At 37.0% G+C, this 17705-nt stretch overlaps 1 protein-coding gene across 2 annotated transcripts in view; it reads right to left on the reverse strand.

Moving 5' to 3' along the window:
* Nucleotides 1–17705, reverse strand: part of LOC150110374 (UBX domain-containing protein 4) — a 202467-nt gene that overhangs the window by 59251 nt on the left and 125511 nt on the right. For both annotated transcript variants that reach the window (XM_090399088.1, XM_090399098.1), the window contains exon 10: nucleotides 2385–2507. In XM_090399088.1, coding sequence (XP_090255214.1) covers nucleotides 2385–2507 — 123 coding nt within the window. The remainder of the gene's footprint in view (nucleotides 1–2384; nucleotides 2508–17705) is intronic.

The following is a 17705-nucleotide window of genomic DNA, read 5'->3' on the forward strand; positions in this document are numbered from 1 at the left end:
GAAAGTACTGCTGATAATTTTGAATTCATGCTTAAGAGCTTGCTCATTGGAGCAAATCATATATATCAAGAAATGATGAATTATGGTTCACTTTTATCCTTCTCTTTCCTTAATGGTACTATCTAAGCTCCTTTCCTTTTGTTCAGGTTATTGAACAAAAATTAAATTAAACCTTTGTTCCAACTGGCTACTATGAAGTAATGTATGAGATTAATATTATGATCATCCTACATTTAATAATTATAACTAGTTTCCAATCAATAATTTTTTTTTCTTTTCTCAAACTCATCTATCATTGGTCAGGCTGAATGCTCAAATCCTGTCGAGGATTCAAGGAATCCTTTATAAAGGCTTTTCTACTAAAGGTGAATAGTTAGTTAGTCTCAAACAAAGGTTGCAGCGGAAAAGTTTTCCTCCGTGCCACATGCATACGACAAACATAATACACTGACACTATAGCCTTAGTTGTTTCAGCAGTACTGCAAACCACACCTATATGTCTTCCACTGGGTCTTTGTTTTTTTTTTGGTCAATTTTTGTTTAAAATAAATTTTGCTGTTCTTTCACTTCTCCTGACAATAACCATTTTAGATTAGCCATGTTTCCTAGGTTACAATTTAGATTAGCCATGACTAATTTAAATAATAACCCAACATATATAGCATTAGCCATGTTACATATCCTTTCACATTAATAATACAGTTCTTTCCTGAAATATTCATTTTTGATAGGGTTCTGTCGAATGATTCTTATATCTATGGTCTTTAATCTTTGATCACCAACTCTCAGATCCATTTATGTTAAAACTGGTTTGAATACTGTCTAGCACACTGCTTTCTTGCTTTAGCTAATTTCTCTTGTTCCATATAAATTTATTTTACTGGCTTCCAACCATCTGCCTACCTACTTGAATGGCTTTTTCAAACAATTTCTTGAGTATAAAAAAGCCATCAAAAACTTGAAATATGGAAAGTCAGCTGGAGTAGATGATATTTGACCAAATGCTCAATGCTTGGTTAGAATTGGAATTCCAGATTATTGAAGTAGAGCTTTCATAGTTCCCATTTATTTATATATATATATATATATATATATATATATATATATATAAAAGGAACTAAAGCTGAATGTGAAAATTACAGAGGAATTTTTCTACTAAGCGTTCTAGGTAAGATATTTGAAAGAGTTTGAGAAAGATTGTGGAAGAGAAACTTGGAGAAGAACAAGGTGGCTTCAGGCCAAATACAGTTTGTCAAGATCAGATTTTCACTTTAAGACAAATAGTTGAGAAACATGGGAATATGACAAGGATCTGTATTTAAGTTTTGTAGATCTGGAAAAGACATACAAGGTGCTCAGGGAAAGGCTATTCAAAACACTACAGTGTATGGGATAAATGAAACATTACACATTGCAATACCTGGTCTATAAGTTGCAAGTTAGCAATTAGAATTGAAGGAAATACAGAAAGATGGAGTGATGTGAAATCAGGTGTAAGAGATGGATGCACATTATGAAAGAACATGACATTAGGCATGACATCAGAATTGGAAATGTCAAACTTAGCTCACTAGAATTCTCTAACTAAATTGAATGACAGCTGTAACAAACTTGGCATGAAAATCAGCAATAAAAAGACCAAAACTATGAAAATTGGCCTACAGAGCAAGTGCAATATTTCAGCTATTTAGGCACAGTTTTTAGTGAAGATAGCAGGTTAAATCTAGAAATAGACAACAGGATAAGAAAAGCTGATATGGCGGAGAGCCAGATGAATAAATTTATATGGAATAAGAGAGAAATTAGCCAAAATACTAAACTAGAAGTATACAAGACAGTGTTCAAATCAGTTTTAAGTTATGGATCTGAGAGTTCGATTAGAAATAAAGCACTTGATCAAAGTGCGCTCTACTTCATCAGAGTTCTGAGAAAGATTAGGAGAGTGAACAGATGGCATTAATGGTAGAATCATATTAAGAATGAAGACATTAGGAACTTGACATTATGTGCAGTAAAGAATGTGTGAGCAGAGTTAATCTAAAGTGACATGGCTACTTAAACAGAATGGGAAAGGAAAAGTTAGTAAAAGATGTTTCATGTCAAAATGGCAGGAAAGAGACCCAGATGAAGATATAAGTGGAGATTGATTCAATCTGAAGTGCCTTAGAAGAACAAAATGTTATCACTTGTCAGCACTCCTAAAATATTGGAGTGCTGACAAGTAATAACTAATTTTGGGGAAAATCATTGATAGGAGATTGGTAATAACGTTAACTTAATCATATAGTGCTATCATAGTAGCCTGAACACCACTCGAGAGTACATATCAGGAAATTGCTGATGCTTATATATATATATATATATATATATATATATATACAAACCTTCTCTGAGCAGCTTCTATTGCAGCTTTTTCTTGCTCTGCTTTCCTCTTCTGCTCTGCAAGCTTTTGTTCTTGGATCTCTTCATTAGCTTTTTCTTTGCGATACCTAGCAGCACGTTCTGCTCTAAAGTGAAAAATCAAATGTTTAAATTGATGCTGTTTAGGCATATTGGTTAGGGAAAAAAATAAAATAAAATTTAACATTTCCATTCTGGGAATTATTTTAATTATATGAAACATGATTTTGAAAATAACAAAACTAATCAAAATAGAGTAAGCAACACTTTTTTTTTTTTTTTGCCTTGCTATCCATTGAAAGATATTCAATGCTTAATGTAAGTCAATGGAGCAAGAAATGAAAAATCATTTTATAGATAATTTATTACTATTTATAACATTTAACCAGTAATATAATAGATATTGTTAATTTAAGATAGTCTTAAAAATGAAATCAAAAACTTGTCAGAACAAAGCAGTTTCAAAAGAACACAGGTTAATGTAAGTGGCAGTGAAGAGAAACCTTTGTACCACTGAACAGAAGTGTTGCATCATCAATATTGCTAATACAAGGAAGGACAACTGACATTCAAAATACCCCAGTTAAAACAAATTAAGAAACTAATGACCAGAGAATTAGAAGAAGTCGAGAAACATTCAAAAAACTTAGAATAAGAAAAATAACAATAAGAAGCAGCAGTGGTTATTTTGTAAAAATCAGGTGCCAGTACTCATTCTTTGCTAGCAGAAAAAACTAAAAATTAAAAGGATGTGAAGATAAAAAAAAATTTTAAAAATAAATAAATAAACAAAATCACTTATTAATATTTTTACTTCATAGTGTGACAATGTTTTTTTTGGAATAAGAATAGCATATTAAGAATATAACACAGAGTTAATTAGGCATAAATTTATTGTACAAATTAATAAAATATAACTGAAGTAAATATAATGATTTCAATAAAAAATTTAATTAGCAAATATAAAAAAGTTATAATATACATTTCAAAAGAACGTGTAGGATATATTTTGCATGAAGAATTGCATATGAAAAAGCTTTGTGCAAGATGGGTGCAGTGCTTGCTCACAGCAGATCAAAAACACACTCGCATGAAAATCTCCGAACAGTGCTTGGAGCATTTTAACAAGAATAAAACTGATTTTGTGAGTCGATTTATTACTGTGGATTAGACTTGGATTCACCATTGCACACCAGAATCCAAACAACAGTCAAAACAGTGGACAGAAGCTGGTTGTTCAGCACCAAAGACGACAAAGTCGGTTCTATCAGGAGGAAAGGTCATGACAACAGTGTTTTGGGATGCTAAAGGCATATTGTTTGTTAATTATCTTGAAAAGGGTAAAACAATAACCAGGGAATATTATTCCGATCTTTTACCAGACTAATTCGTGAAAAAAGACCTGTTTGCAGAAGAAAAAAAAATCATCTTTCATCAGGACAATGTACCTGCCCTCAAAGGTGTTTTGGTAATGGGAAAATTAAGGGATCTGCACTATGAATTGTTGGAACATCCACCTTATTCCCCAAATTTGGCTCTCTCTGACTTCTATCTCTTCCCAAAACTAAAACTCTTCCTTGCTGGTCAGCGTTTTTCTTTGAATCAAGAGGTGATTGCAGCTGTAGAGGGGTATTTTGCAGATGTTACTGGGAGCCACTACAGGGACGGGATAATGGCGGCGGAGCATCGCTGGAATAAATGTATTAGTCTTGAGGGAGATTATGTTGAAAAAAAAAAAAAAAATTTGAAATTATAAATTCATTTTTTCATTGTTAGGCTGAGAACTTTTCAGACCACCCTCATATAGTGAATATCCTAACAGATGCAGATGCAGTGAAAAATGTAACATTCATTAATAACTAAGCTTATTTGCATTCTAGGTTAAATGCATAAAAATTACTGAATATTACAAATTTCTAAATGTACCACATCTGTATGCAACATGTCACTATTAATAAAGGTGCCACTAACACTGTACTATTGCATACCATCCCAAAAAAAAAGCACTGAGAAAAACAAGATAAGTCAATTAGAATATAAATAAACAGGAGTAATAACGTACAGCGATTCAATAATGAAATTTGCACTTGCTGAAAGAGTCACTACGTCAAGCTTTCTAGAGGAAAAAAAAAATTAAAGGTGTCACAAATGTAACAGAGAAACAGAAACGAAAAGTAAAAGAAATGGGAATTTTTACTGGAATTAAATATAGTATGCATAGAGTATAAGTATTGTTAGAAGTGAGAAAGAAAAGTGACAGTGAAAATAGTAGGTTTATTACCAATATATGACAGGACCAAGTTAAGAAGGGCTATGATAGCAAATGATTCATAGTGCTGGCCTTGTAGAAGAAAGGTGAACAAGTCTGAAATGGTAGGAAAAAACTTTGTATAAGGATGCCTAAACTTGAATGGATATGGCATCAGGAGACTGGAGAAATTAATTATTGAGGTGAGAGCTAACCCAGAGGATTAGGGAAACTACATCATCATAGGAGGGATGGTGAGAATGTATGTGTAAGTTCAGCTATAGTATATAAACTTAATAATGATATATATGTCACTGAGCATGGTATGAATCTGATGAAGGAGAGGAAATGCACACTTTGGGTTTGAACTTTGAGTGTCTGGAGAGTGAAAGGAGAAAGTTGCCCAACTGGGCCAAGTACAATGTAGATGTACATATAAGAAAAAGTTAAGTGATAATTAGTTATAGTCCACATGGTTAGCCGAGTGGCTATGCACTCCGCAACTGTATGCCTGGGAAAGGAGTGTCCTGGGTTCGATTCCCATCACTGATGTGAGGAACTTAGGATCTTTCTCAGACATAGCCAAGTTAGCTGGTCTTGGGCATGGACTGCAGGGTTTTTCTCCCCGGTTTATCTGGAGTTTTTTCATCCCACAAGCAGGCAAACCGGCCTTGAGTACTCAACGCTTCTACAGGTATAGGATACATCGGGAGTCATAGCCTTATCCTTGTGTACAGTTGCGGTTAAATGAATAGAAAACCCTCGACACTGCAAGGTAAAAGAGGGAAGAAGAAGAAGAAGAAGAATTAGTTATGTCCAAACAAAAATGTCAGGAGCATCAGGAACAAGGGATTTGAGTTCATTGCTTTGGTCAATGCATTGGAGGACTCAGATTGTTGGCATGAGTGAAAGCTATCTGTAAATGTGATTGAGTGTAAACAGTATAGTATTTTTAGGAAGGACAGAATAGATAGGAAAGGAGTGGAGGATATTACTAATGATATATTTATTATTATTATTTGACACCTCCAGGGAGCCAAGGACTCATCGAGAGAGGGCACCTGCTCTACAACTCCGTCTCCACCATTCAATCACCAGCTGACCACAACTACATCAACACCATCTACCGCCGACCACCACTGGTATTTCCACAGACAATCACAAACATCCATACCCATGGTGAGATTCAAACCCGCAGCATTTTGGCTGGAGAGCGGATACGCTATCCACTCGGCCAACCAGGCCAGCCGAGTGGATAGCAACTCAGCCAATATGATGATCGAAGTTCAGTTAGGCAGAAATGTATGAAAGCAATAACAGTAATAATGTGCTATGCAGCAGCAAGTATGAGGCTATATGGTGTGAGGGGTACAGGCTAATAGAATAAAATATATGGTGGGGTGTTGCTAAAGACTTCATAGTTCAGTTGATGGTCATGATGAAATGTAATGTCAAATTATCTTGATGGGTACTAAGCCAGTAATCATTACAGGTGACTTAATTGAACAGCAGAGAAAACTCATGATAAAAATGAAGAAGAATTTACTGAATGTTGCGAGACAGCTTTCTCAAGCAGGATGTAAAAGGACTTGAGGTCAAAGAGAATGACATTTGATCACAGCAACAGATGACATTGCAGTTAAGAATGTGATAGTTTGGCTACCGGGTGGCAACAGAAATCATGCTAAACTGACCGGGGAAGCAGCTAACTATATGGATGCTCTGATTGCATCCTGACCAATAAAGACAAAAATTATGATAGACAGGACAATACTAACGTTGGCTGCCTGGTATCAATTACTGGATGGAAAAGATATCAGCAATGCATGGGAAGTTTTGAAAGCATGCTTAAATGAGCAGTATTTGAATATGAAGAACAGGGTGGGAGTGAAATTGATGTGCAAGTTTATTTAAGCAAAAGATCCATTAGATGATGATGTGGAGGGAAGGAAGAAAAAAAATGAGAATAAGAGTGAGGGGAGGTTATGAACTATGTAAGGTGCATACCAGAAAATTACAAGTATTGTACAGAAAGCTAAATAGGAGTATATCAAGAAATTAGTTGAACAGCTGAAAGCAATCCAAAAGAATTGTATCATTATGCCACAAGTAAAAGAAAGAATGAATGAATGTGGAAGAATAACTTCGCCTGAATGCAGATTGTACACTTATGACAATAAAGACAATATCCCATCTGTTTCTATTGTTAAATTTTTATCCATGGTATGCAATAGCTCTTGAAATTCATTCTCACATACTTTCATCTCATCAACTGTAGTGGGTAGGGTTTGTCGGTTTTTAAAAACCAGTGTTTTTGGATAAATTTGTAAAATTCAAAACTGGTTTTTAAATTTAAAAAACAGTTTTAGATACTAGAATTAATATGTAAAAATTAATTATTTAATTAAAAACGTTAACATTTTGACTTGAAACTGATGTATATATTACAAGTGAGGAATTGGAAGATGATGTACAGTGTTAAGATAATTATGGCGAGGATTTTTTAAATTCTCTTGATCTAGATAACGACTGTGGATTCCCTATGTTGTCTGACAATTACAAACAATCAATTTCCCAAATTAGAAAAATTTGCAATTTTTTTAGAAAATCTCCTGTAAGAGATAGCATCCTTCAGAATTATGTAAAACAAGAAAAAGAAAAGGTGTGATTCTTGACTACCAAACAAGATGGAATAGTTGAGAGGCCATGATTGAAATATTTATAACATTAAAAGAATGTGTTGTTTTAGCTTTAAATGATACTGGTACTTCTCATATGTGAAACGAAGCTCAATATCCTAAAATCATGGAACTTCTTAAAGTGCTGGGACAAGTACGTCTAGCAGCTGAGGCCTTAAGATGCAGAGATGCCAATTTATTAACAAGTGAAGGCATATTTGAATTTCTGTTAAATGAACTAAAAAATTTAAAGACTGAAATTAGTTCCAAATTATTAAATGCTTTAGAAGTACAAATTCAAGAAAGAAGACAAGTTGGATTGGTAACCCTTTTGCTATATTTGCAAAATCCACAAAACATTTCAACAAAGAAATCTAGTGTATTCCACTAGCTTCAAAACTCAATATTATTAAGTTATCTAGAAAAATATTGTATAGAATATATATCCAAATTCTTGTATGGAAACAGGTTCTGATGATGAATATATTGGAGATGGAGAAACTATTAATCAGAGCAATGCTCTAAAAGAAGCCATGGAAAAATCAATTCATAGGTTTCCCTGAAGAAATAATATCAAATTCAAAGACACTGAAAGCCAAATTTTCAGTATTTGAGGCAACCAATAAAAGAACAAAGAATTTAGATTTATTGTTCGATGCCCTGAAAATAATAAAACCAAAGTTCAGTAGCCAGTGAGAGAGTATTTTCTATTTCAGGCAATTTTGTATCTAGAATAAGAACAATATTAAGTAATTGTTCAGTGGACATTTTATGTTTTTTGAAATCATATTTCATGAAGAAAAATACTAAATGAAATAAAAATTTATAATTTGTATGGATTTTAGTTTTTTTTTTTTTTTGTATGAAGTATATTGTATATTTTGTATTTTGTTATATTTTTGTAGTTTCCATAAATATTAAACAAACTGAAAAATTGTACTGATATTATTTATTTTTTATTTACTTGGTTTTGTATGGAGTATATTTTATTTTGTTATATAATTGTAGTTAGCCTCAGGGACTCACTTTAGTGAGTATGGGTGTGGCAAATCCGAGGTACCTGATGCTGGACCATGCCTTACTTCATGTAATATATATCTGTTATATTATCTGTATACTGGTCCCTCCTCTTCCTCCCTTGCTTTTTTCTTTCTTTCTTCTCTTCTTGCTCCTATACCCAAATGCTATTAGAGTATTCGAGGAGAATCTTTCCTATTTTGCTGTGTCATTTCGTCTTGTGCTAACAGGACATTATCAAACACCGTAACATGATCAGGCCATCAAAAAATGTTCATACCGCATCGTCCGTCGCGCGGGTTACCAAGGGACGTGTTCGAGTTTTAGGCAGAGGGACCCGTTCGAAAAATATGTTACAGTCTCCCTTAGACACCACTCCTCAGCACTCTGCAAGAGGAAACTCCATCAATGGGTCTTCTACCTATTTGGGGAGGTGTTTAGGGGCAGCACAGACAAATGATTCTGCAAAAGGACAGAAATGGCAACGACATTTTCGTTGATTTCGGCTAGACTTAGTCGGGCTTTCTTCGACCAAGAGGAAAGGCTCTGGAACTGTCGACCTGGATAAGGGGTGGAAGCTCTACTACTCTGGTGTGAGCCCGACAATCTCTGCTCAGGCGGTGTGGGGATACTCACAAGCTCCCAGCTATCAGACTGTGTTGCTGAGTGGATCCCATTGGGGGATGGGTATGTGTGTTAAGGCTTCAGATGAAAAACTATGATTTGGCTGTGGTGCAAGCCTATGCATCTAATCTCGAGTCAGAACACTCTGCCTACCTAGAGGAAGTGGATGCTGCTTTTGACAGGGTGACAGACATGGAATCAGTCCTGCTAATGGGCGACTTCAATGCACATGTTGGAACAGATGACCAGACATGGAGGGGTGTGGCTGGGAGGAACAGTGCCCCAGACCTTAATGCGAATGGGTTGAAATTATTGGACTTCTGCTGTACTAACAGCTTGTCCATAATGAATACCTTCTTCCCGCACTGAGAAGTCCATACTATACCTGGTAGTACAGAGATACACTAGAACAAAGGTCTCTGATTGACTTCTTTATAGTCTCAGCAGACCTATTTTCCTCAGTGTTGGACGTTCGTATGAGAAGAGGGGAAGAACTGTCAACTGACCACCACCTTGTTGTGTGCACTCTACGGCTTCAGAAACCAGATGCTACCATCAATGCTGGTAGGCCTAAGCAGTTTTACCATGCAAAATGGGAGGCATTGGAAAATGAGGCTGTGAGGAAGAATTTTGCAGATGACATTTCTTCCAGGTTCAAAGAGATTCCCAAGCATACTGCAGATGTTGAGGAGGAGTGGAAGCAGTTCAGAACAGCTGTCACTGCCTCTGCACTCTCATGCTGTGGCAGAAAACGGCTCGGCGTGGCAACGGGCAGTGAGAAAAGGACACCTTGGTGGGACCAAGAAGTCCAAAAAACTGTCCGGGCAAAAAGGAGTCCTACCTAACATGGCTTAGGTAGGACTGAGATGCATTTGCGGTATGCTGAGGTACGAGAAGCTGCTGCTGAGGCAATAAAGACAGCAAAGGCTTGGGAATCCTTTGGAGAAAGATTAGACTGATCCTATGCAAATGCAAACAAAATATTCTGGCAGACCATCCACCACCTTCAAGGGAGGAAATCGTGCACAGCAAGGGCAATTAAGGCCTCTGATGGTGCACTTTTAACAACCGAGAAGGATATCCTCCATAGATGGAGGGAATACTTTGAGAGCCTTCTTAACCTGGGTGGCCCAGCAGTTGTGGTCATCCAAAAGGTGCAGATCAGGGCAATGACTAGTCTCACAGCAGAAGAGGTCCATTTAGCAATAAAATCACTAAAATTGGGCAAGGCTGCTGGCGATGATGAAATTCAGCCCGAAATGCTAAAAGCCTTAAATCGAGATGGTGTTCTCTGGCTGACTCGAGTGTGTCAGACTGCTTGGATATCTCAGCGAGCACCAAAGCAATGGCAGACAGGCATAATAATACCAGTCTTCAAGAAGGGAGACCAGAACGATTGCAGTAACTATCGTGGCATCTCTCTGCTCAGCCTGCCTGGGAAAGTGTATGCTAGGTGCTTGGAAAGACGGTGCAGGAGCATAGTTGAGTCAAAGTTCAAGGAAGAACAATGTGGTTTTCATCCTGGTAGAAGCAGAACTGACCAAATCTTCACTTTAAGGGAAGTCTTTGAGAAATCTTGAGAACATGCCAAGAATGTCTACACATGTTTTGTGGACTTGGAGAGGGCATATGACTGGGTTCCTCGGGATAAGCTTTGGCAAGTAGTACAGGAGTATGGAGTGGATGGCCAACTATTAGCTGCCATCAAGTCCCTGTATGAATACCCAGAGTTTTGTGTCAGGGTAAACAGCACAAAGTCTGAACCTTTCACAGTCTCCATTGGCCTCCATCAAGGGTGTGTTCTGTCACTCCTCCTTTTCATAATATTTATGGAATGGATTGATAGGCACAGTCGAGGCAGTGAGTGTGTCAGAATTGGAAGATGTAGCATTGGACGTCTGCTTTATGCAGATGACCTCCAGCGGACCCTGGATAGGTTTGTAGTTTGTGCAGGCACAGGAATGAAGGTCAGTGTGGCCAAAACTGATACATTTGTGGTCTCAAGGCAACCATCCCAGTGCACTCTACATGTAAGTGGAGTCCCAATGAGGTAGGTGGAGAAGTTTAAATACCTTGGGTCCATATTCACGAATGATGGAAAATGGGACGTAGAGTGAGATACTCGAATTGGCTTAGCAAGCTCAATATTGAGGGAGCTTGGCTGTTCCGTAGTATTGAAGCAGGAGTTAAGCCAGAAGGCAAAGCTGGCTGTCTTCAATAGTCTATGTCCCCATCCTCACCTATGGTCATGAGAGTTGGGTAATGACCGAAAGAATGCGGACACGAATCTAAGCGGCTGAAATGAGGTTCCTTTGAGGGGTTGCGGGGCTGACAAGACTCGACAGAGTCAGAAGCTCTGCAATTTGGGAAACCCTCGATACTCAACCGCTTCTCCATGTTGAGAGATCACAGTTACGTTGGTACAGGCACCTGGTCAGAATGCCATAAGAGAAGCTCCCTCAGAAGGCCCTCTTTGCCAAGCCAGAGGGTGGGAGGCCACGTGGAAGGCCAAGGACTCGCTGGATAGATTATATCCAAAACCTTGGGTGAACACGTTTTGGGAATCCCACCAGAACACCTGAGCTTGGTGGCAGAGGATCGTGACCACTGGAAGTTCCTTTTGCAGCTGTTGCCCCCACAACCCAATTAGGAAAGGTGGGCCTTGAAGATGTATGTATGTATATTTTTGTAGTTCCATAAATATTAAACAAACTGAAAAATTGCATGGATTTTAGTAATTTTAGTTATTTATTTATTTCTTTGTTTTTGTAGAGAGTATATTTTATTTTGTTATATTTTTGTTGTTCCATAAATATTAAATGAACTGAAAAATTTTAAAATAAGCATAAATTTTTTTTACCGTTTTAATTATATATATATATATATATATGGGGTGCTTAATGGTTAAAGCTGTATAACTGAGAGGAGACCTCCACATAGCCTTTAAAGGAATGCGGAGAACTGACCAGGGCTTCTGACCTAATGTCCAATCCTCACCTTCTCGTGGTGCACTCTGTTGGGTATCTACCTGAATACTGAATGAACAAAGATGGGCTGGCAATTTGGGATTGAGCCGACCAAATTGTATTTCTATTGGTTAAACCAAAATACAAAATGATGGTACAACATGACAAAATTTCATGCCGGCTGGTGCGTCGCACAGTTAAACAAGGCCCCCGTTGTTTTCGCCAGTTAACCAGGACGAACAGCGAAAAGTCAGCTACTGGAACAAATCTAAAAACACACCCCAACTCAACATTACCAGAGTTAAAGATTGGTACTATCAACATAAGAAGCATGAATGGCAAAGAAATGGAGCTAGCTGAGGAATTAGATAAGTACCAGATCGACATAATAGGGGTGACTGAAACAAAAAAGACAAAAACTGGCGAGATCTTTCTGAGCAATAAATACAAAATGTTATATTCAGGCAATGACAATCAAGGAAAAGAAGGAGTAGCCATAGTATTCAACACAAAATATGAGGCTAATCTTCTTGAATGGCAGTCAGTCTCAAGTAGAGTAATGTGGGCAAATATGAGAATGGGGAACTGGACAATGAGACTTATTTGTGCCTATGGTTCCACAGAAGGTTCTACTAAGGTAGAAGTGGAGGAATTTTTTGAGGCTCTAGAGAAAGCTACTCACACAATGAAAAAGGAAAAGTTGGTCCTTGTTGGGGATCTAAATAGCAGAGTAGGAAGTGATTGTCAGACATACAAAAATGTTTTGGGAAAATTTGGAGAAAAGAGCAAAGCTAATAATAATGGCAAATACCTGTTGGATTTCTGCTCAGGACATGGACTGGTTATTACTAACACCATGTTCCAACATAAAAATGTGCACAAATTCACATGGAGAGAAGAGGCAAGGAATAAGAAAAGTCTCATTGACTATGTTATTGTTGATAGTGATGTTTTCTCCCTGGTGCAGGACACCAGAGTGTACAGAGGATTTGAAACTGAAAGTGACCACTAATTAGTCTTGAGCAGGAAAAAATTGAATTTCATATCGAAAATAATGATATGTAAGAAAGTTTTAAAGCGAATAAAAGTTGAGCAGCTCTCAGATGTGAACTGTAGACTAAAATACATAAAGATTAATGAAGGAAAAATGAAAGAGTTTGAGAACAGGAACCAAACCTTGGAGATTCAGTGGCAAGCCTTGAAGAAAACCCTGATTGATTCAGCTAGAGAGGCATGTGGTGAAGTTGTCTGCAAGGATAGAAAAATTAGAACTCCGTGGTGGACACAGGAAGTTAAAGAGGCAGTGAAGGAAAAGAAGAAAGCATATCAAAAGTTCCTGGCAAATAAGTCAGCTTGTGCTCTTAGAGAATACAGAGACAAATGTAAGAAAGCTAAACACTGTGTAAAACTAGCTAAACAAAAGTCATGGGAGGACTTTGGCAAGAACATAGAAAATAAATATCAAGAAGGTGGCAAAATATTCTGGAGGTTGTTGAAGAAGCTTAGGAATGGAGGAAAGAGTGCTGTAAAAGGAGTTCGAGATGATAAAGGTGAAATGAAAACAGGAGAAAAAGATATCCTTGAAGTATGGAGTAATTACTTTGAAAATTTGCTAAATGAAACAAGCAGTAATGACAGCACAGAGATAAGAAACACTGACTAGGCATGCAGTCAGGAATACATATCCTTTCTTGAAGTAGAAAAAGCAATCAAAGGCTTGAAATGTGGAAAGGCAGCAGGAGTAGATGATATTCGACCAGAAATGCTGAAGTATGGTGGTATAAGAGTCTTACAGTGGCTGCACTGCATAGTTCAGAATGCCTGGACAGAGGGACGAATTCCAGATGATTGGAGTAGAGCTCTCATAGTACCCATATATAAAAAGGGAAATAACACTGAATGTGAGAATTACAGAGGTATTTCCCTACTGAGTGTTCCTGGCAAGATCTATGCAAGTATACTTGAGAAACGGTTGAGAAGAATTGTGGAAGAAAAGCTTGGTGAAGAACAAGCTGGATTCAGGCCAAATAGAGGCTGTCAGGATCAGATCTTCACTTTACGACAAATAGTCGAGAAAGCATGGGATATAACAAAGATCTCTATTTAAGTTTTGTTGATTTGGAAAAGGCATATGACAAGGTGCCAAGAAAGAAGCTATTCAATACGCTACAATTATATGGTGTCAATGGGGCATTATATCAAGCAATACTTAGTCTTTATTTGAGCTGTAAGTCAGCAGTTAGAAATGAAGGAAGTACAGGAAGATGGTTTAATGTTAAATCCGGTGTGAGACAAGGATGTACATTATCCCCTCTGTTATTCATTATCTATATGGATCACATTATGAAGGAAACTGGTATTAAACAGGATATCAAAATTGGAGATGTTAATGTCAGCTCTTTGCTTTATGCAGATGATGTTATACTTCTAAATAAATCCACTACAAATCTGCAAGATTCTCTGACTAAATTGAATAACTGTTGTAATAGATATGGTATGAAGGTCAGCAATAAAAAGACAAAGACAATGAAAATAGGCAGAATCATTGAAAATGTCAACTGTGTTGTGAATGGAGAACCTGTGGAACAAGTAAAACATTTCAGCTACTTAGGCACGATTTTTAGTGAAGATGGTAAATTAAATATGGAAATAGACAACAGAGTCAACAAAGCTGGTATGGTAGGAAGTCAATTGAATAAATTCATATGTAATAAGAGAGAAATTAGTCGGAACACTAAATTAGCTGTATACAAGACAGTGTTCAAACCAGTTTTAACTTATGGATCTGAGAGCTGGGTCAGAAGTAAAACACTTGACCAAAGACTAGAGACTGCAGATATGAGAGTCCTGAGAAAGATTAGAGGTGTGAACAGATGGAATCAATGGCAATATCATATTAAAAACGAGGATATTAGGAAAGAACTTGACATTGTCAGCATCCAGGAATGCATTAGCAGAGCTAATCTCAGGTGTATGGTCACTTAAATAGAATGGGCGAGGAAAGATTAGCAAAAGAAGTGTTCTCTGCCAGGTTGGCAGGAAAACGACCCAGAGGAAGACCGAGATATAGGTGGATTGATACAATACAAAGTGTCTTAGACGATAGAAATATAAGATCTGGTAATGTTGGAGTCTTGACAAGTAACAGACTGATTTGAAGGAAAATTGTAGATAGCAAGTTAGTAATGATGTAAATTTTTCATGTAGTACTATCATATCCTGGACACCCCTTGAGGGTAAATGGCAGGAATTTGATGATGATGATGATATATATATATATATATATATACATACACATATACATATATATATGCTTTCAGGAACATTGATTCGGTTGTTATGATACATTTTAATAAAAAGTTTTAATGACTAAAAACAAGAATAATAGTAAGGCTTTGTAGAAAGTATTTTACCTTGAGTATAATAAATGGTATTATAATAAATGGTATAATAATAGTAAGGCTTTATTGAAATAAAAACACGACTAGTTTCGGCTTTTGACAGCCTTCTTCAGGTGTCTTCTAAGAATAGGAAACAGTAATAAAAACACTGAAGTTTAAAACTGTGAAGCACAGGAAAATTGCACTACATAATTGACATGAAAAAACGTATTTACATTTAAGTTGTTCTTACAAACGTGGCATTGTTTGTTGAGTGCGTGCTTGCAGACTCTCGCGAACACCAGTACCGAACAACAGCAGAGTGACTATCGGGGATGTTGTAGCTCAAATTGTTATTTAAATGTTCACAATTAAGGATGATTTCTCTGGACTCCACAAATTTTCTCTCAAACTCATCATTGCAATGAAAGATGTTTTCGGATCTATCCCAGCAGACTGAATGACCCTGGTGTTCATCATCAGGATTGTTCGAGAAAAGAACATGACTAGACAAGGCACTGGCATCTGTTCTTTTGTAAGAGATGTCTCTCTTGTGTTCCTCCATATGTAATTCAATAGATTTATTTGTATGACCAAAATAAGTGATATTACAATCACACCATAACTTATATATGACAGGATACTTCAGATTATGATGACGAGGCTTTAGATGGCTTACTAGCAAGCAGATTTTTGGAAGTGTAGTGAATAAGGTTCTGATGTTATACTTTTTTAAGAATTTTAGCTAATTTTTTGGAAACTGAACTGATGTATGGGATGGAGATGTTACCCGTAAAATTAGTTATTTCTTCAGTGCAGTGGCTAGGCGGCTTTAGAAGAAAAAAATTTTTAATGGTTTTATCAGAATATCCATTTTGTCTAAAGACATGCGAGAGGTAATTAATTTCTTTTTGAAGTTCATCTGGGTCATTCAGAAGAGAGCATGCTCTATGTCCCAAGGTAGAAATAGTTCCAAGTTTTTGTGGAGGAAAATGATGGGACTGACTGTGAAGATAGCTATTAGTTTGCATAGGTTTTCTATACATGGAGATTCTAAATTTTATATATATATATATATATATATATATATATATATATATATATATATATATATATATATATATATTTTTTTTTTTTTTTTTGTAAAGATTCAAAAACCGGTTTAACCAGTTTTTGGAAATACTGGAATTCGAAAACTGGTTTCTTCAAAAGTCGGTTTTTGCATAAAACCCTAGTAGTGGTAGCACTGTGCACCATGTTACATACACTTGATTGAGCGATCTTAGCAAAGTGAGCACAGATTTCAGAAATTAGTATATGAGAGGTGTTACCTCAAGGACTCACTTTAGTGAGTATGGGCATGGCAAACTGAGGTGTCTGATGCTGGATCATGCCTTACTTCATGTAATATACATCTGCTATATTATCTGTAGACTGATCCCTCCCCTTTTTTCTTTGCTTCTTTCTTGCTTCTTCTCCCAATGCTAGAGTATTTGAAGTGGGGGGATGAATATTTCCTATTTTGCTGTGTCATTTCGTCTTATGCAGTTACTGAAGTGGGCAAGTTAGCCCCAATAGGTGCAGGTCCCAAGCCCAGATAAATGGCAAGGGTTGACGTCAGGAAGGGATCTGGTTGTAAAACGTCTTCACTGCCAGCTCTAGCTATGATCAAATGAGTCAAGAAAGTGATACAAGGGCTAGGGCGTACCCCTTAGGCAATGGACAGCTACATCGCCCTACAGCTGCGAGAAGTGGATGAGGGCTACCTGATGAGGAAGAAGTTGGACATTTTATGTGTGCAGGAGACAAGGTAGAAGGGGGGAAAAGGCAAAGGAACTGGGAGACAGGTATAAATTGTTTTCTACTCTAGAGCGAATAAAGAGGAAAGAAATGGTGTCAGAATTGTAGTGTATGGCAGAATGAAGGCGAAGTACTGGAAGTGGGTAGGAGGAATGACAGGATTATGCGAATGAAACTGCATCTTGGAGAAGAGCAAGTTGGCTGTACAGCAGAGGATAATGATGAGTTTTGGAACATGCTAGATGAAGAAATGAGAGAACTGGAAGAAAATGAGATGGCGATTGTCAGAGGAGACTTGAATGGATGCATATGAAGGCAGAATATGGACTATAAAAGGGTGCATGGTGGCCATGGAAAGGGAATGATGAACCAGGAAGGAGAGAGGATTGTGGACTTCACGGTAGCAGTTGATCTAGCAATTGTAAACTCGTTTTTCTGTAAGAGGGAAGAACTGTGATAATATTTAGAAGTGGTAACAACAATTCACAGATTGGCTACATTTTGACTGCAAGAAACACCTTAAGGAAATAACAGATTGTTAGGTAATCCCAACAGATCAAGTAGAACAGCAACACCAGCTGCTGTGCACAGA

This window comes from Typopeltis vanoorti, chromosome 1 (genome assembly GCF_054136105.1).
Source record: "Typopeltis vanoorti isolate ZY-2024b chromosome 1, IOZ_Tvanoo_1.0, whole genome shotgun sequence".
Classification (NCBI taxonomy): domain Eukaryota; kingdom Metazoa; phylum Arthropoda; class Arachnida; order Uropygi; family Thelyphonidae; genus Typopeltis; species Typopeltis vanoorti.